Source organism: Squalius cephalus (assembly GCF_949319135.1).
Source record: "Squalius cephalus genome assembly, chromosome: 12".
NCBI classification, from domain to species: domain Eukaryota; kingdom Metazoa; phylum Chordata; class Actinopteri; order Cypriniformes; family Leuciscidae; genus Squalius; species Squalius cephalus.
In genome coordinates this window covers 4,810,361-4,830,511 of record NC_137133.1, presented here as the reverse complement: position 1 = coordinate 4,830,511, position 20,151 = coordinate 4,810,361, and the positions used below count along the sequence as shown (strand labels likewise).

The following is a 20,151-nucleotide window of genomic DNA, read 5'->3' as shown; positions in this document are numbered from 1 at the left end:
ATTCCCATCCTCACTATCCTGTGCTGGCGATGTACGGACATAAAGAGACAGGAAGTACAGGAAGACAACAAATTGAAAACCTTCATTCCTACAGACAGACAATCATCGGACGCAACCACCAGTGTGGCAAAAGAGAAACGCCTCAAGCAAATCACCACAAGCACATGTCACCATATTACATGCGTGCTACATGAACGTAGCATGCAGTGGGAATTTCCATCGGGGATATTCAAGTAGCTGTGTTCTAGGAGACAGACATGTCCCCTGTTTTGTTCATACATAGAGACAGAGACAGTGTGGTTGAACAAAACCAGTGGAACCTCTTTTACCCCGTCATCCAACCTTACCTCCTCTCCCTCCTCCATTGTAGAAATGCTGATGGTTTGACATCAAGACTTTTTGGGAGGAAGTAAAGCATACGAGCAGTTAGAGATATTTTTACGCTTTCTGCGAGCAACATACAGCGCAAGAGTGTCACAACGTGAAAGATTATGTGTCGATCGCAATCATTTGCTCTTCGTCTGGCCGTGTCGAGGTGTTACAGCAAGTGTACGCTGCTATTTGCACGATGATTACAGGGACCTTCTTTCAATATTTGATCAAACCACTCGCTGAGAGAACAGCTGCAGAGGTCTGTGCTCTAACTGAAGGTTAAGTCATTTTGGAGACACATTCTCATTCTGTTCTGACCTTTCGGAGCAAATCTTATCTCTATTTTGAGATCTGCCCGGGTCTCTGAGTGTGAATGTCACGCTCTTTCTAGAAGGAGGTTTTTAGGTTGTCTTCAGCTTATCACGCCACCTTCAGCTGCGCTTAATGAACTAAAGAAAGAGAATGCAAATGTTTTAGGATTACCTTGTCTCGTGTGTTATCACCTTGAATGGTTTTGCATTTTATATTTGCATGTTATCCACAAAAAAACAATGCTAATTTGAATAATGATGGCAAAATAATGTTCTTTATCCCACCCCAGAGGAAGACGTGATCTTATGGTAAAGGTTAAGAATCTGGGAAAAAAAAAAAAAAAACTCCCTGGGAAAGTGTTATTTGCATAACATGAATCTAAAACGTAACAAAAAGTTCATGGCAAAACCTCTACAGTACGTGACACATTTTCGATTAAATATTTGGTTACACAATTCAGTGACCGTATCTAAAAGCAATCAATACCTCATTAACCGCAGTCTAAAAGCACTCTCAACTAAGAGTGCAGTGTTTTACAGTGCATTTACAAGCTTTGGTTGTCTAGTAAATTTAGATTTAATGTGTCCTTAACGCCCACAAAAACAGCTGTGACTTGCTGCAGCTGCTACATTTTCAGTTATTTTGTGCATATCATTTTAGAAACCACTTCCTAACAGTTCATCCAGTGTGACCAGCACCAGTCTGTATGATTGCTGTGGACGTTTATTTTAGCAAACGCTTTGATGAAAAGACAGTTTAGCTGAAGGGCACAATGGTCCCCCTTCAGGGCTTTGAACCTACAACTTGTTTCTAGCCCAGATGTTTAACCACTAACCTCCCACCAGGCGTGAGCACCTTGTCACAATGTCAGTCACCATTACCATTCATCACAATGCCAGCCATCATCAGTCATCTGTGACCCTTTGTGAACTTTTGTTCTCCTCCACAGACACACACGCAAAGTTCTATGGTGTTACATAAGGTGTGCCATGTTAACACTGCTAATGATTTTCAGCAGAGGCCAGTCTAATGCTGAGATATTAACAAAATAACTGCACACTTGTGTTGTGTAAACTTGATATTTGGTGTAGAGGTTATGTTGCTTAAGTAGTAATGAATCACCCAAAAACCAATGTACTCACCCTCGAGTTGTTTGATCAAAAATAACAACTAAAGAACCAGATTAGTCTGAATTGTAAACATAATTCAGACTGGTAAATTTGATCAAATGATTCATTGAAAAAATATGATGATTTTCAGATCATACATCACTACTTCTCTCATGAACTCATGAAGAGATGCCAATTTTTCAATTATTTCACACTAAACTACAGTAAGGCATCAGAGGACTTGACACACAAAGTTTGGGATCAGTAAGATTTTTTTTTTAAATACTATAAATTATATATATAATCAAAAATACAGTACAGCAATGCTACATGCTCATTATATGGCTATGCTGATCTGGTATTATTATCAATGTTGAAAAAAGTTGTGCTGCTTAATATTTCAGTGGAAACCATGATACTTTTTCCAGCATAAAATTGTTTTAAATCTTTTGTAACAATGTAAAAGTCTTGACTGTCACTTCTAATCAATTCCATGCATCTTTGCTAAATAAAAGTATTCTTACTGACCCCAAACTTTTGGCCAATAGTGCACTGTTGTAGTTCTTTTCCAGAAGAAAGAAAGTCATAAGGGTTTAGAACAACATGACGATGATTAATGACAGAATTCTCAATTTTTGGGTGAACTATCCCTTTGGTCCTGAACAGAGGAATCGATTGAAACCCTAAAATCCCCTGTGGAGCTCATAACATATGGCTTTCAGCAGACTCAAGTGTCAGACTCAGGACTGATCAGTATGATGGTGTTAGTGGGCGGTATGGATTGTGTCATGCTCTGAGGGACGTTTTACCTGAGGTGGGGGACTTGCAGCGATCCTCTGAGGTGGCTGAGCCCTCGTTAATGTCACAAAGCCCTGTAGAGAGAAAGAGAAACATGAGTGCCACACTATGGACCATGTGAAATGTGTGCTAGTATCTGTTCTTTATGTGAAAATGTAGTCTAAGATATATTTTAATGGGTAGTACAACTGACACATACATGAGGTGCAGTGTGTAGCCCTTGCTCTGATCTCGGAGTTGAGAGGCAGATGGGCAGACAGGAGCTGAACCCAGCTGCTCTGATCAGCACTCTCCCTGTGCGCACATCCGACAGATCCCAGCCCCCCGCTAAATATCACTCATTACCCCCGACACAAACACACACCGGATAATCTAACAACCAGTCCATTGCCAAGTCTCAGCAATCATCTCTTTCTTACTATTATGTGTTTAGCTGCAATTATGCATTCCACCAGCAGGGGTCACATTGCTGTATTCCTCTCAGTGCACTGCTGCATGTCCTGCCAATGGTGTGTTTATATATATATATATATGTGTGTGTGTATGTGTATGTGTGCTCTGTCTATTATGGATGAAAACAATGTCTCAGTGCATATCAGACCTCCAGAAGGTTGTCGGCTCTTGCGGGGAGATCGCAGTTGTCTCTGGTAAGGGTCATTAGATCCATACAATTCCACAGTTCCCAGATTCAACAGAACAGTCTTCTGTAAGTAATCCACAACTGCCAGACCGTTGCTATTTCCAAACACCACCCTATGACACATGAACATTCTGCTTTAAAAACCAGGTAAAAATGAATTTCTTTGCTGATCCAGATTGGTTGGTTTAATGTTGGTTTACACTGGTTTAGTGCTGGTCAGGCTAGTGGACCAGCATAATAATGCCAAAACATATCTGGTGAAGCTGGTCAACCAGCATGGCACTTTCTCAAGGACACTGCAGTGCACCAGCATCCAATACATATTTGCCTATATTTTCATATTTTCAGGGTTTAAGAGCAAGGGCAGTTTGCTGTAAGTTTAGCTTTGATCGTTCTGACGATTCATTGCTATAAATACTTCGACAAGCGTGAAATTTAATTAAAAAAAACAACAACAAAAAACATTCTGCAGCAGGGTCAGAAAATAGCCAGGGCAAAGTACAGTAGTGAATGCCTCCATGTTTTTTTTTTTTTATCTATTATCCAACATTTGATTATCTTCAGTTATATTCTAATCAAGTTATGTGTATAGGTTTTGAAATTATAGCGATCATTTCAATTAATTGATTCAATTGAAGTATTTGACACACATGGACAACATACTCTAAATTCCATGTTAAAAATGTGTTCTCATAAAGGCAAAAAAAAAATCCAGGAGATAATAAAATTAATATTATATATACTTTTATTCAGTAAGGATGCGAGACATTTATAATGATACGAATGCTATGATACGAACAGATTTCGATTTCAAATTAATTATGGTCTTTTGTACGGTCTATTTATCAAAGAATTGTGAAAAAATAGAATCATAGTTTCCACAAAAATAAATTAAACTAAGCAAAACAACTGTTTTCAACTTTTATAATCATAAGAAAAGTTTCTTGACAGTTTCATATCAGCATATTAAAATTATTTCTGAAGGATCATATGACACTGAACAAGTAATGGCAGCTGAAAATTCAGCTTCGCATTACAAAAATAAATTACATTAAAACAATTTATTAAAATAGAAAAGTTGTTTCTAATTGTAATAATATACAAAAAAACAGTTATTTCCAATTGTACAAATATTTCACAATATTACCTGTTTTTATCATATTTTTGTAGTTTGTATTTGAACGATTGTGTTTAGTGTGAAGATCAAACCAACATTGAAGTTGTTATACGTTGAAAATCTTGACATCAATCTTGACGTCAAAATATTTTAATACAAATATAAAAACAAAGCAAATGTTGTCCTTTCATAAAAATTTCTGAAACTAATCTGCAGCGTTCGATTTACTTATTTGTATTAAACACCGAACCACCTGGCAAAAAAATGCAAAACAGACTCACAAGCCATAGCAGGAGTTGATGGCCAGGCTGCTGATCTGCTGGGGCGGCTCTCCACTGACCCACACCAGCTGTACCACCAGCTCCACCTGATACCCAGGAGACTGCTTCAGAGGACTGCTGCGCACCCTGAGGGAGTGACAGAAAGAGGACATGCTTTATAGACAGACCCTGACAAAAAAGTATAACATTTACTACACAATATTAGCCTGGGTTTCTCCATGCTGCCTTGCGCGCAGCACGATTTTCTTCACGCTGCTAGGCCTGGACACCATGGACCAGATTTTCCCCTCAAAAAGGGAACCAATCACAGAACGGGGAGGGAGCAGCAAGACGATGATGACGTCTATGTGACACACCGAAGCAGTTTGTTTATATCTATGGATCCAACATGGCATCAGACGCGAAGTTACCTTTCGATGCAGCCTTAGATAGTGTTCTAAGTAGTTTAGAACACAAGTTTATTTCGTCTTCTTCCTCGTCGAATTTCTGTCGCTCTACATACGTCATCTGGTATAATTGAAACGATTGGCTATGAGTTACGTACAGGCGCATTTGATAGACATTCGTAGCGCCCAATAAACGGCTCTGGGCATTCGTAAACCACGCCTCAAATACGAGAAAATGAACATGTGGTTCCCAGACCACGTCTCAATGAGAAAGAGGTGTGACGTTAGCCAGGCTAACACAGTATGAGGTTACACTTTATTTTACAGTGTCCTTGTTACATATGTTACATGTATTTACCATAGTAATAACAGTAAATGATGCATAATTACATGCAACTAACCCTCAACCAAATTCTAACCGTACCCTAACCCTATAGTAAGTACATGTTGTTAATTAATATTACTCAGTGGTTAAATGTATAATTACACTGTAACAATGACACCTTCATATAAAGTGTAACCCAATGTGATATATTACATACTTGGGGATGGGTTCCCAAGATCTTGAAAGTCATGATCAATCATAAAAACAGATTATTCAACTTCAAAATGAGCTAAATCTAGTAACAACTATATGAAAACATGCCAAAAAAGGGGCAGAACTAGGCAACTCTGTAGTCTGATTTGTCAGACAGCAATTTGCGTCAACACTGAAAACACTAACTTTCAGTCTGTGGCAGCTAAAGCACTCAACGCTCTGTTTGGAGAGGGATAGGGGGCGTACACACAGGACACAATCAATAACAGCCAGACGGAGCACAGCTAAATGGAACAAAATGCAGGAGACGTGAGATGTGTTTGTAAAAGTAGAACCATTTTTGACTTGATGTGTCATCTTAAACAAGACACTCATATTTGGTGAATATCTGTTGGGTTCTCAAAATGACCAAAATGTATACTGTGGGGTCCAAAAGTCTGAGACTACATTGAAAAAAGTAACATTTTAAACATGAAAATAATTTTAAATTAAACAAAACTGGTTGACAATCTTGTATTAATTTGATATTTATTTTTAATTTTACAATATTACTAGGTAAATTAAAATAAGGGGATTTGTATAGACAGTCAGATTTTTTTCCTTCCATTGAAGCACAAGATGCTCTTTGGATCATTTGGATCAAATCATGCTGGATCATATGATCATTACGTTTGACATAAACTTGTGAAGTTCATGCAGATCAAGTGCTGCTGTCATTAAAGCAAGAGGACAACGTACCAAAACTAAGAAATTCTGAAAAATAATATAGATTCATAGACAATTAGAAACGTTTTTGGGGCAGACCTGACCTGTTGAAAAGAGATGGTATTCATCCCTCCTGGGATGGTGCTGCTCTTCTCTCTAGTAATATGGCACATAGTCTTAGAGCTCAAACATGACAATCTGGGCACCAGGTCAGGAAGCAGACAGACTGGCTAAACCGACCGTCTGCCAGCCGTCTCCCGTCACTGAGGTCAAATAAATCCCATCACATCGTATTTTACCAAGATATCATCATATAGAGACTGTGTCTGTTCCCCGAATTAGGACATACAAAAAACTCCCAAACCCATTTAAGGGTAATAATTTAATTGATGTTCAACAAATAAAAAACAGATACAATACAGATGAACAAATGATTAAGCTCGGGTGGCTGAATATTCGATCCCTTTTATTGTTAATGATATGATTTCAGATAATAACCTAGATGTGTTGTGTTTGACAGAAACCTGGCTAAAACCAAATGATTGCATTACTTTAAATGAGTCCACCCCCCAAGATTACTGTTATAAACATGAACCTCGTCTGAAAGGCAAAGGGGGAGGTGTTGCTGTAATTTATAGTAATATCTTCAGAATTACTAAGAAGTCTAGTTTCAAATATAATTCTTTTGAAGTGTTGGTGCTTAATGTAACACTATCTAGTGTAAATGATAAATCATCGTTTGAGATTTGTGCTGGCTCCTGTATACAGGCCACCAGGGCACCATACAGACTTTATCAAATAATTTGCTTACTTTCTATCAGACTTAGTACTGGCTGCAGATAAAGTCCTAATTGTTGGTGATTTTAATATACATGTAGATAACGAAAAAGATGCATTGGGACTGGCATTTAAAGACATTCTGAACTCAATTGGAGTTAGTCAACACGTGTCAGGACCTACTCATTGTCGTAATCATACTCTAGATCTAATATTATCACATGGAATCAGTGTTGATGCCGTTGAAATTCTGCAGCAGAGCGATGACATCTCAGATCATTATCTAGTTTCGTGTATTCTTCATTTAGCCAAGGCTGCAAAGCAGACTCCGTGTAACAAATATGTTAGACCAATCACTTCTACCACTAAAGATTGCTTTATTAATAATTAATAGAGTTTCATCATCTCAGCATCCCAGATAGCTTAGAAGAACTCGATATTGCGAAAGAAACCTTTAACTTTCTCTTTTCCAGCACTTTAGACATAGTTGCTCCGTTGCGCTTAAAGAAGATTAAAGGAGATTTAAAGGAGATAGTCCAATGCTGTGGTACAACGAGCACACCCGGGCCCTTAAGAGAACAGCCGGAAGAAAACAAAACTAGAGGTATTTTGCATTTCATGGAAAGAAAGCACGATTGCATACAGAGAGGCCTGCTTACAAATGCCCATCTTTTACCATCTCTGAGATGCACCACGTATTACGTCATCACGTTGGAAAGGTCATGAAAAAAAATAAAAATAATAATAAATAAATTAAAACAAAGATGTAGGATGATTTTGTTAGATGGAAATTAGATGGAATTTTTCGCCCTTCCCTACCTTTTTGAACTGGAGTACAAGTGTCAACTAGGCTCTCCCCTGTGAAGGCCTCCTTCCCTTCCCTTTACCTCTAAACGTTGTCGTTTTATCTGTACAGAGTCACCATGTGGCTACGCGGACACGATAAATAATTCTGTATTATACATTTTTAAGGCCAGACAAGTAGTTTGTTGAGGGTTGATTTGTAAAGAAGGACTACACGCCTGCGCACATATATATTAAAACGCGCATACCTATGGACTGAACACGTGATGTGCATGTGCGCGACGTCAGTGTTTGCGCAGAGGTTGCGTAGGTTTGCACAGAGATAACTGCTAATCGTTTGCACCTTGGAACCTATTTCCGGGAGTGCATTCTCGAGTCACCAGGCGCTGTTTTGTGCGGATGGGCGGCCGGAGCCTTGAGGGTTTTCTGTTAGAACGGTGTCGTGTTAGCGGCCCCTAAGTTAATAACTAATGATCTTCACAACAGAAGTGAATCAATCAATCAAAACTAACTTTAGCTGGACAATAACTTTATCCTAGAGCTGCTGTAAAGCCAAAACAATCTCTGTTACTGTAATCACTGTAAAGCTGCTTTGAAACAATTCATATTGTTAAAAGCGCTATATAAATGAGGGTGACTTGACTTGACTGAAATTCATATACATTTTTTAATTCATCTTGAAAATCAAAATGTTATGCTTATAAAATAATTTGCATGAAAAAAGTCTAGAAATTTAGAAAAAAATGCAAAACAGGCATTTACACAAGTAGTTTAAAGACTTTTAGATCTGATGTAATATGTGTACACAAAGATATGACTTGCAAAGCAGCATTACTTGAGGCAGGGTATGTTGTCTCGCATCCCATCTGAAGAGTTGCTGCTAGTGGAAGGGTGTGTCTGCGGGCCGGTGGTTTGTGGACTGGGGGAGGTGCTTGGTGTGGGTGGAGCTGGTGTCTGATCTCCTCCCACATCTGGAGACTCTAGATCATTCAGCTCATACTGTAGCCTGACTTCCAGTAACTGCAAAACACACACACACACACATATGTAACCGACACAAGTGTGCTTTAGAACAGATTAGTATGAATCAGCTAAATGCAGTGAGTTAATTGATCCCCATGGGTGTCGCTATTCTTAAAATGAGACAAGCTAATTGGTGTGCGTGTGTTCTTCCAAGTTAGTGTTTCTGTGTGCGTGAGAGTCACGGGACTGAAGGTGCTAAAAGGTTTAATTTGCCCTCATTATACATAAGTGTGAACATCCTGTCAGCAGCCGGTGGTAACGCTAATGGTTTTTCCCACATTTGGGCTGAGCGTGCGCCTCCACCATCCAATCAGATTCATTCCTGTGCCTGAAATTCACATGTGTCCCTATGACTGTATTTGAACATCTGATTAATCATTATCCTGGTTATATGAGTCGTATTAGTATGTAAATAAGCATTAATAAAGCACAATTGCTTAACTGCTTCAGTCTTTCCCGCAATAAATTATACGTAAATTCAAATTATTCACAGATATACTTTCTAATGGCATTATCATAAGCTCTAATTTATTTATGGGTCACGGAAGCATCAGTATGCAAATGTGCAGCTTGCAAAAAAACTGTGAGAGGGCAAAATGAATGCAGTATTAATTATTCAAGCTCAATATATACAGCTAGATGTGGTGAACATTAATTAAAACGGCTTTGAAAAGCTTAGGGATTTAGTTAAGCATCTGAGTAACAACTGTTCCTCGGATATCCTTAGTTAGCTCTGTAGACGACACATGTACAAACGCATGCATTCAACACATTCAAGACATTGAACAACATTCATTTAATGAACAGATTTTATATTATTATTAACGTTATGAGTCATGGCAGTTGTCAGGAAACTAAAATAACTCGAGATGGGGGAAAAGAGTGTCTATAAGGGCGTCATTACTCATTCCACTCCAGAAAACAAAGTTTTTAAGTCAAGAGAACCTCGATGAAAACATTGTTACATAAATTAACTAGTCAGAAAAAATATTATAAACCATATATTTTTTTACCTGCACCACCTCTGTGGTGATTTCCTGTTTGCTGAACCTGTATATGATGACGTGGGCAGAGACCCCAGCCACACAAAGCATGCGGCTCTCGGGACACCAAGACAACAACTGAATGGCGAACGGGTCCTCATCCACAATCTCTGTGCTGGGTTTCTCCTCCTTACAGCGTGCCTTCTCAAATACCTTTGCTGTCTTCAGTTTGTACAGCACCTGGAGCATTACTGAGCACCAAGGGAAATATAAGTAAAGAGATCATGTACAGTCAACCAGTAATTAACACATAATTAGAGGTTTTTTTTTTTAAATCATATCATCGAACACTCACTGTAACGCTCAAGTAAATATTTATGCATATTAAACCAGCTGATTGTACATTATCTATTCTATTACACATTTTATAGGAAATAGGTTGTCTTGGACAATGATCAGTTTAGCTGTCATTAAACAAAAATGTTTACCCACAAAATGCTGCAGTTGAACAAATCGGAATCCAGTATTCCAAAGAACAAAAGTCTTATAACTTCTAGATTTGTACAGTTAATTCTTTAGGGGATTAAAAGGATGATGGGAAATGGTTTAATGCCTTCAAATGCATAAATGTGTTTTGTATAATTTTTTAGGACCTCTAATCCACTGACTCCAATTGTTCAGTTCAGTCAAAGCAAAAAATAAAATAAAATAAATATTAAATAGCATAAGATTAGCCACTCTGTCTTAGCAGGATTAAAACTTCCTGTCTAATTAGATTTATATTTCACTGGTGGACAAAATGAGGGCCACTTTGGTTTTAAATTAGCTCCTACCATTAAGAAAGCCCATTTGAATGTTAAACAAGCGCTTGCATGAGGGGTTGGCAACCTTTGTGGTATTTGTAATTTTACAATGTCTTTTAGCACCTACAGGAGGCAGAGGAAAAGTGGAAACCTTTGTTTGTCAAACTCACATTTTAAACAAGGTCAAATGCCATTTACAGGTAACACTCTAAACACGCTGGTCTCCCTCAGCGGTGCGCAAGGTTAGACAAAGCCGGTGGGATCCGGGGAGTTTTGTGTGTATGACATTATAAGGTCAGTCCCCAGTTGGGTCGTAAATCATGGAAAATTACCTTATTGTTGAGGTACGTGATGTTCGATGTCAAGTTATACTCCAACAGCGGTCAGCAGAATCCAGTTTTTAATTAGATATTTAACAGTGTCAAATGTCTAACTGTAACCAGTCCAAAGAAAACCACTCTACGGCCACATTTGTAACGCCTCGGGCAGCTATTTCGGGCATGCAAGATCAACTCCTATCAACTTGAATGGGGAAATAACAACATATAAAAACAGCTTGCCAAAATCAATTTAAATATTATATTTCAAATCAGCAACAAAAAACTGCCACAAACTGACTATTAAATGTTGTTCAAATTGCTCAAATAGACTTAAAAAAGCATGTATTTTCGACTAAAGAAAACCAGAAAACGAGAAAACCATTCCTTTCTATGCGCACCAGAGCTTCTAACAGCAGCTACAGTGATGCAATGTCTTAAAGGGTTAGTTCACCCAAAAATGAAAATTCTGTCAGTAATTACTCACCCTCATGTTGTTCCAACCGCGTAAGACCTTCGTTCATCTTCGGAACACAAATCAGTCAGACGCATCACACACATGACCAGCGTCGGCCAATAGTGAGCCTACGTAGTGACGTGCAACACAGACGCGCTGCGCAAAAACACTACGTGAACCAACTCGAGGCCCAGATAGAAGGAAATGAATAGTGGAATAAAGTCGTTAATTTTGTTTGTTTTTGCGCATAAAAAGTATTCTTGTCGCTTGATAAACTTAAGATTGAGCCACTGTAGTCACTTGGACTATATTAACGATCTCTTTAATAACTTTTCTGGGCCAGCAAGTTTCGGTCACCTAGAAGCCTATGGAGAAGTGATCCAGCACTCGGATTTCATCAAAAATATCTTAATTTGTGTTCCGAAGATGAACGAAGGTCTTACGCGGTTGGAACAACATGAGGGTGAGTGATTACTGACAGAATTTTCATTTTTGGGTGAACTAACCCTTTAACCAATTGTCTTATTTCGCCATATTGCACATTGCATTTTCCTTTCTCCCATTCGTCATAATATGAGTGAACTGCTTTGGTCTAAATACAGTCTTTGCTGTGCTCAAAATAGTAGCACTTGGCACTAGCAATACCAAGGTCATTGGTTTGATTCTCAGGAAACAAAGATCTGAGATACAACTGCTTTGTTTTTAGATAAATGCATCTGTCAAAAGTTTATGAGCTTTGGAAAACCATTATACTGCACACATTGTGGTAAATGAAACTATTATACTGCACACAATGGGTAAATGAGGTGAATTTGAATTCAGAAAGGCTCGGTACTCACTTGCTGAAGCATCCCAGAACTTCACTGAACCATCTGCATGCCTGCAAGAAGAGCAGAGAATCTTTTATTTCAGCTGTCTTACACACACACAAACCTACATAAACTCACTGGCAATCTTCTATTACCACATGTATCCAAACAAACCACTGAGGTAAGCTAAGTTGCTATGTCAGATAAAAGCTAGTCAAGAGATGAGAGGATGTGCTCTTCCCACTGCTGTCAAACGTAAAAAAATGAGTAAAAAAGATTCTATCATCTCATGGGTAATACATCAGAAAATGCTTACTTTTTTGTCATACTTCCCTTTCGCTACCATCTTGTCCCGCTCATTACCCTCTCTTCTGTGCTCCTCCTCCCTCTCCCTATAGCCTGCCTTCTTCTTTTACATCATTTAAGTCTTTTTTATTCCCATTTCTGCCATTTCAGCAGAACTACACACAGCGAAAGAGAACAGAGCAGAAAGAGTAACCACACACACACACACACACACAGCTCTTACCCAGTTATTATTATTTCAGGGTAGCTTTGTGTGCCCAGGCCCCAGTTTCCGCCGCCGATAGGCCATTCCTGTGATGAACAACAGAACCACAAGAAAGTGCTTAAATCCACGAAAGCTAACCACATAAATCTGATATTTCTCAACATATGAGAATAGGGGAAATTTTGTAGTTATTGCCCTAAGCGTGTGAGCATTCCTGGGAAACTTAATAAAAAGAAAGCGGCCAATTTGTACATTTTAGTAAGCTTACTCTTTTAATATAATGACTGTGGCTGGCACTGGCAGCCACAAAACATTTCTGCGATGTGGGTGGAACCTTTATTAAATGGCTGGCGAGATTCTATAGGAAAGCATTTCCTCATGAGGCGTGGAAGCTGAAGCAGTTTATTCAAAGGTATTCAGAAGTGCTGTGATTCAAAGTGGGCCGTCGGAGTTAACCTGTTCCCTGTGGGAGACAGAGCCACAACTTACACACCGCACTCCAGTCTTGGCTGAGAGTTCATGCTTTCTTTCATACCCATAAATACCCCTGTCTGTGTCTCTGACCCACACAGTCTGAGGACACAATGTGCTGCACGACGGGGGCCTGAAGTCACACAGGCATAGGGCAATATTGAGATTCACCAGGGGCCGCAATCTAGTCACTCAAAAGCCAAGGTGTGTGTGTGTGTAGGGATGAAGTTTTAACCTTAAAGACATCATTATCTATTTGCATATTTAAATGTGTGTTGTACCTTTTTGCTGTAGCCCTGTCGTTTCTGGCGAGACCCGACAGAGTAAAGTGCAGGTATGAGGTCCACAGGACAATCGGCTAAGTACTCACAAGACGTCACAGGAGACTCATGAATCATCATGGGATACGGATTTTCAAAGATAGGGTAACTACAAAAAACATCACAGGTCAAAACCGTCAGTTTGACACTGTAGTGTAAAAGTGTGATAGCGTCAAACATGTTAGTCACAAAAATGACGCAAATAACAAATGCTGTGGGTGATACGTACCCATTTTGTGCAAGGTCAATAACAACTAAATCCTTTTCGAGGAGAACTACTACAGCATATGGTTCCTGAAAATCTGCAGAAAAACATAAATGGGATGGGTAAAATCATGAACACATTACTATGCATCTGAGTCATTTTTTACAAATACACATATTTTTACATATACTGTTGTCTACTAGATTTTTTTTATTTCTTGGGTCTCGCCAAGAAATGAATACTTGTATTCAGCGAGGATGTATTACACTGATCAAAACAGACAGCAATGATATGTTACAGAAGATTTATATTTCAAATAAATGTTGTTCTTTTGAATGTTCTAAAAAATGTATCAGTTTCCACAAATAATATTGTGTAGCTCAACTGTCTTCAACATAGATAGTAATAAATAAGTAGTGCCTCTTGAGCACCAAATCAGCATACTAGAATGGTTCTTAAGAATTTAATTTTATATTTTATAATAATTATGATAATACTTAGTAGTCTATGTATATGAAGTCCACAAATGGCAAAATGTTTTTAGTGAGCTGATCCTGTTTAGCTGTAAAAGTTACGACTGGAGACGTCACTGCGTTGAGTTTGAATCGCTCAAATGTCTCAGTAATGAGTCAGAACATAAAGACGCTCCACTTCAAATATAGCTTAATCAAAAGAGCCAGGCACTATTACGCAAGCAGTACTGCAAACACTGTTCCCATTCCTCCTGCGTTCATCACTGCTTCTCAGTTCGGCTTAACACAAACTCTAAACAAAAACACTTAAGCCTCTAACACAGATGATTGAACAGAGATGCTGTTTTGGCAAGAACCGTTGGCGCAACTGCATGTATGAAAGCAAGGTGAATCACAAGAAAAATATATTTTTTAAATATTGTTTTAAACCAGTAGCATGCACAAGTTATTTGAAATGATCGGGGTGTTATGTAAGGGATAAAGTACAGTCAACCGGTTATTATCTATAAAAAATAAATGTATATGACGCAAATCATGGCTACTAATATAAATAAATCCATGGACATGATATATTGGTTTAATCTGAAATCATTTTATTATCTTACTTAGCTTTAAGCTTCAGATAAGTACAATTGTCCATAACATAGAAAACAATTGCAACAATATAAATAAAAATCTGCAATCCAAGTTACCTTTTTTATGGACTACTTAGCTAATATACAGTACTATTCAAAATCTAGGGGTTGGTAAGTTTTTTTTTTTTTTTATGTTTTTGAAAGAAGACTCTTATGAACACCAATGCTGCATTTATTTGATCAAAAATACAGTCAAAAATAGTAATATTGTGAAATATTACTACAATTTGAAATAACTTTTTTCTCATTTACAACATTTTAAAATGTAATTTATTCCTGTGATGGCAAAGCTGAATTTTCAGCATCATTACTTTAGTCTTCAGTGTCACATGATGCTTCAGAAATTTGGTGCTCAAGAAAAATGTCTTAGTATCAAGGGTGAAAACAAATGTGCTGCCTAATATCTTTGTGGGAAGAGTGATGCATTTAAAACATTTGTTTTTATGAATATCAAGTTCAAAAGAACAGAATTTATTTTCCTTTATTTTAAGGCACAGACAATGCTCAAAATTTGTCATTGCAGCCATTTCAGAAAAAAAAAAAATATAATCAGAGATTGACCAATTGGAATCAAGTACTTCACAGAGTAAAAACTACATTTAATGTAAAACTAAAGTTGTATCAGCCTTTGCTACAGCTGCCTGCAGAGAGAAAGAAATCACTTACTATTCATAAATAGCCATCAAAGTGATAAATTATTCAAATGAGTATTGCAATAATAAACAAATGCAGTTAGAGAACTGAAAGTTATGAATTGAGGGAGCTTTCAAAAACAGAGATGTAAAATGTAATTACTAGGCAGCGGTTCCACTGGGAGAGCTCAAGCTCATCTACAAAGAACATGAAAGAATAGAACAACCCAACAAAACAAAGGTCAGCAAAAAAGAAAAGAGAGGAAGTGGCATGAGATAAAAAGACTGAGTGCTTATTGCAATAATATTGGACAGAGCAGGTGCTGTCAAAGAGTAAAGTGACCGTTACCGTTAGGATATGGCGTTTCACACAGGGTGAGGAAATCTACAATGGGATAGTCCATCTCCAATACTGCAGTGCTCTTCCCATGCATGACCGTCAAGCATGGCCGTCGACCAACAGTGTCATATGACAAACCACCAGAGAAGATCATAAACGGCTCCCTGTTCAGAACACAAACAAATACTGCACAGTGAGCTTCAAAAGTTTTCCATTATATTATCAGCATAACAATGAATGAAAAGTTGAACTGAATGTCTTTTCCTTTAACAACAGCCGCACTCAAGCTGCATGAACTCCACAAGTTTGCTTATTTGCTTGTAACCTAGAAATAGTGCAGAATACTTGTTTATTTTATGCTGTAACTGTTTGTTTACTTCAAAGTGTAAATGAGCTTCAGATTCATTTGAAAATCCCATATTTCATTGCTGGATATGCACAGACATGCATGCATTCATTTAAAAACATCTAAAAGTAAGTGGTTCTACATGGATATGCTGGTTAACCAGTAAAAATCAGCAAAACCCAGCCTGGACCAGCATTCAGGAAATTCATGATGGCCCGAGATGGCCTTAAGAGAAAAACTGCTACAAGCATGTACCTACCCTGCTCTCGTGGTCTTGTACTCTACTTTAAGAATGGGTTTGCAAGGCTCTGGCTTTTTTCCATCTTTAGGCTGCTTTCCTGAAACAGAATCAGACTCATTTAGAGAGTTTGTAGACATCCTTCTCTGGCCCTGTCCCAAATAGTGCACTTGATATGGATCATAACTCGTTGAAGACCCTGTGGAATTGATTAACGAGAGAGTTGTCTTTCCTGTGTTGACGTACAGTATTTCCTCTTGAAATAGAAAATTATCAAAGAGCCTGTAATTTTTTTTTTTTAATTATAGGCTAATTAAAATAGGAAATACTGTTAATTTTAGGGGTATATTAGCATACAGATGGCTTCAGATCCAATAGAGTCTTCAATTACACAAGTTTCATTTGGCATTTAAGAAGAAGGTTTCACAGCAAAGTACTACAAGAGTGGACATAAAGGAAGACTGCAAGGACTGAGGGTGCCATTTGGGACAGAGTCTCTCTCTCCCACACACAGGAAGTGTGTCACAGAGGAAAAAAACATTTCACAGACATAACGCAGAAGAAAAATTGACAGCATTAAAGACATGGGCTGAATTCTCCCTAAATAGGGGCTACTAATATCTATTGAACATATCAAATGATATAGCCGTCTGACAATATTTTATGGCTTTTTATCCAATTATGTTTCATTGTTTTTAAATCTGGCTGTCTGATGTGCTTCTCTTATAGAGGCAGGATGAGGCTGAAGGGGTTGTTGTATAAGAGAGGACTGCAGTGGAGAATCTTCAATAGAGCAGGCAAGGATGTGCGCCAAAAGGAGGAACATGACCTCACCTCACTCATCACTAAAGAACACAACACAGCAGTCTCCATAAGGGAACAAAATGAGACTGAAAATTAAAGCTTCACTTGAAATGGAAATCAGGTAAGGGTGAGGGGGGGGGGGGGTTGTTTCATGTTGGAAGGGGGGGGGGATACAATTACAATCCTGAATTACCAAGTCTTTGAGTGAGATGTGATACAAGCTTGTGAAATAGACATGAGACCAATTGATTTTACAAGCCTTATCCTGAAAAAAACATGAATTTGAAGAAATTAATTTGTGTGTTTGAGCCAGAGAGAAAGAAGGAACACTAACCGTGTGGTGTGATTGTCTGTATAGGCTTGACTGGAGACTTTATATTCCATATGGTCAGTGTGCCGTCTGAGTGACTACAGATAAACTGCTTACCCTCGTGGTGCCAGGCCACAGAATGGATCGCCTGTGAGTGACAATGACAATTTAAGAGAGAGGAAAAAGAGCAAGAAGTTGGTTATGCTTGCATGGAGGAACACAACTCAATGGGAGATTTCCTAATAGTGACTCACACCCATATGTCCAAGAACAAGAACTAGGTGTGTATGTTGTGCCTACCCAGGTTGGCATGATATGCCCTTGACAAGAGCTGGGGTATGTTGGGGATAAGTGCTATAAAGAAAGACTTTCTTTTTTTGTGCTGAGCAATACAACCTCTTTTGCCATGCTTTTTACACCATCAGTGTTTTACTGTGCCTTTATCCAGAAAACATGAGGGGGTGTTACATATACATCCAAATGTTAATCCAAATGTTAAAATGTTTAGTTTTAAAATGATGTTCCTAAGCTATTTTGGTGATACACATATATGTATATATATATATATATATATATATATATATATATATATATACACACACACAGTATATATATGCTTTCCGATAATTCCTCACATTAGGACTTTTGTTGCTTTTTATAGCTTTGTTTTGTACTGTTGTTGTATTGACAGAAGACTTTAGCAAAACTCTGGGGAAAACAGTCAGGCTAATATACCACAATAAATGGAATAGAATTGAATCGAGGGGAAGAGAAAGAGAGAGAATGCACAGCATGAGACTGATCTATAGAGAGAAAAGAGAGCGAGTGAAAGCACAAAGAAGGCTGAAAGAGAGTTCTCATTATTTTCTAATTAAGCACAGTCTCCTCTTGTTTAGCATAATGATGGCGGCTCTATCTCTGTCTCAGGCAGACAGTGGGGACGAACCTCACCAGACCTAACTAATCAATGAACCGAGTGCAACATCATTACAGGAGCATCCAGAGAGGAGGAGCCAGACGAACACACGCACACACAGAAAAATTTGCTTATGCACAGATACATTAACAACACCCAACTATGATTATGAGGGATTACATTGCTTGCATATTATATGTTCAGAAGGTAGAGAGCAAACGGCTGGGAAACACAGTTGTTTAGCAAAAGCACATTTATGCTGAATAACTGACATGCAATGAATCTTAAAGGGGTCATATAATGGTACATGCACTTTTACAAGTTGATTGTACTGAAATGTGTGTTGGCGGTGCCTGTACACAACCATCATAAAATGATAAAAATCCATCCAGTGGTTTTTTTTTTATCTTCTTTTATGTTTCCCCCCAACTCAAATCAAGCCGTTCCCACGATTGTTGATTGACAGTAGCGTTTCAACACAGCCCCGCCCTCGCTCGTGAGCGAGCTGTCAATCATAGCCCGCGCGGACCGGCGCATCATTGTTGATTCGCTGGATCACTGTCTATGAGCAGAATGGCGTCTAAGCGATTGTGGTGTTCTGTTCTTGGGTGTAATAATAACGAACACAGCAGTCATGCTGATGTTCCTAAATCCGAACCGCTGAAGACGCAGTGGCTGAGAAACATGCTTTCATGTTTGCGCGAATCATTTCACACCAGACTGCTTTACAAACGAGGTCAGTATAAAGCTGGTTTTGCTAAAAGCTGTTCCTGAAAAAAGGATCGGTACCAACTATTCGTGTTCCTGCTGCACCTCCAGAAGAAGAAGTGAGTGTAACGTTTTATTAAGCTTTATATTAATATTTATCAGGGATGTCCCGATCCGATCACGTGATCGGAAATCGGGCCCGATCACGTGTTTTCAGACTCGATCGGAATCGGACGTTACCTCCCGATCAGGACTCGGATATACATGTATATATATTCTCATTATTTTTTAACACATCTATAGTTTTGCGGTGGCACAGAGTTACGCTGGTTTCACACTGCACGCGTTAGCAGAGCGTAAGCAGCGCAGGAGCAGTGCATATGGTGAGCAGGAGCAGGACACACGCGTTTTGCTTTCACACTGGCAGCGTTTGTCACGCGCGGCTGAACCGCGGGTTGTGTACAGACGACAGAGTAGCCTACTCTATAATGGATAAGTTGGCATTGCTTTATTTCGTTTTCAAATACATTTAAGAGAAAAGACTTGTCAAGAAATTAATTTTATTAATAATTTAATTTATATAACTTTTGGTTCATCTTTGTTTTTATTGTTATGGCAACAAGTTTGTTTTTGGACATTTGTTTTCTTTTTAAATTGCTGTTGGTCATTTGATTGACTGTTTAAAACACAATAGATATCATCAATGCACTTTTTGGATAAAACTGCGGTGTATGTTGGACATGATCAATGTATTGTCACTTTAATTCAGCGTAAGCGACGCAGCAAAAATAGACTCGGCGCCGAAACGATCGCGGCACTGCTGCTCCTGCTCTGCTACGCACTGCCGCGCCACCTCTGCGTGCGGTGTGAATGCTCTAATCTGTTAATTTACATGCCTGCCGGGTATTTTAAGTTGAGGTGCTATTTGTTTATATATTAGACTTTTATATTTAATGTTGCACTAAAGTCCAAAAGTGAAGAATTTATGTTATTTATTACTTGATTGTTCAA

At 38.5% G+C, this 20,151-nt stretch overlaps 1 protein-coding gene across 2 annotated transcripts in view; it reads right to left on the bottom strand.

Annotated features, from left to right (window-relative positions):
• The window catches only part of stxbp5a (syntaxin binding protein 5a (tomosyn)), an 85,000-nt gene that overhangs the window by 10,596 nt on the left and 54,253 nt on the right, over positions 1–20,151 (bottom strand). The window contains exons 8-20 of one of the 2 annotated variants that reach the window (XM_079887266.1): positions 17,541–17,664; positions 16,424–16,502; positions 15,828–15,982; positions 13,763–13,835; positions 13,495–13,642; positions 12,761–12,828; positions 12,262–12,302; positions 9,876–10,096; positions 8,675–8,859; positions 4,630–4,755; positions 3,193–3,344; positions 2,603–2,665; positions 348–395 (exon numbers count right to left, since the gene is read on the bottom strand). In XM_079887266.1, coding sequence (XP_079743392.1) covers positions 348–395; positions 2,603–2,665; positions 3,193–3,344; positions 4,630–4,755; positions 8,675–8,859; positions 9,876–10,096; positions 12,262–12,302; positions 12,761–12,828; positions 13,495–13,642; positions 13,763–13,835; positions 15,828–15,982; positions 16,424–16,502; positions 17,541–17,664 — 1,483 coding nt within the window. The remainder of the gene's footprint in view (positions 1–347; positions 396–2,602; positions 2,666–3,192; positions 3,345–4,629; positions 4,756–8,674; positions 8,860–9,875; positions 10,097–12,261; positions 12,303–12,760; positions 12,829–13,494; positions 13,643–13,762; positions 13,836–15,827; positions 15,983–16,423; positions 16,503–17,540; positions 17,665–20,151) is intronic. The other variant, XM_079887265.1, reaches the window with a different exon arrangement.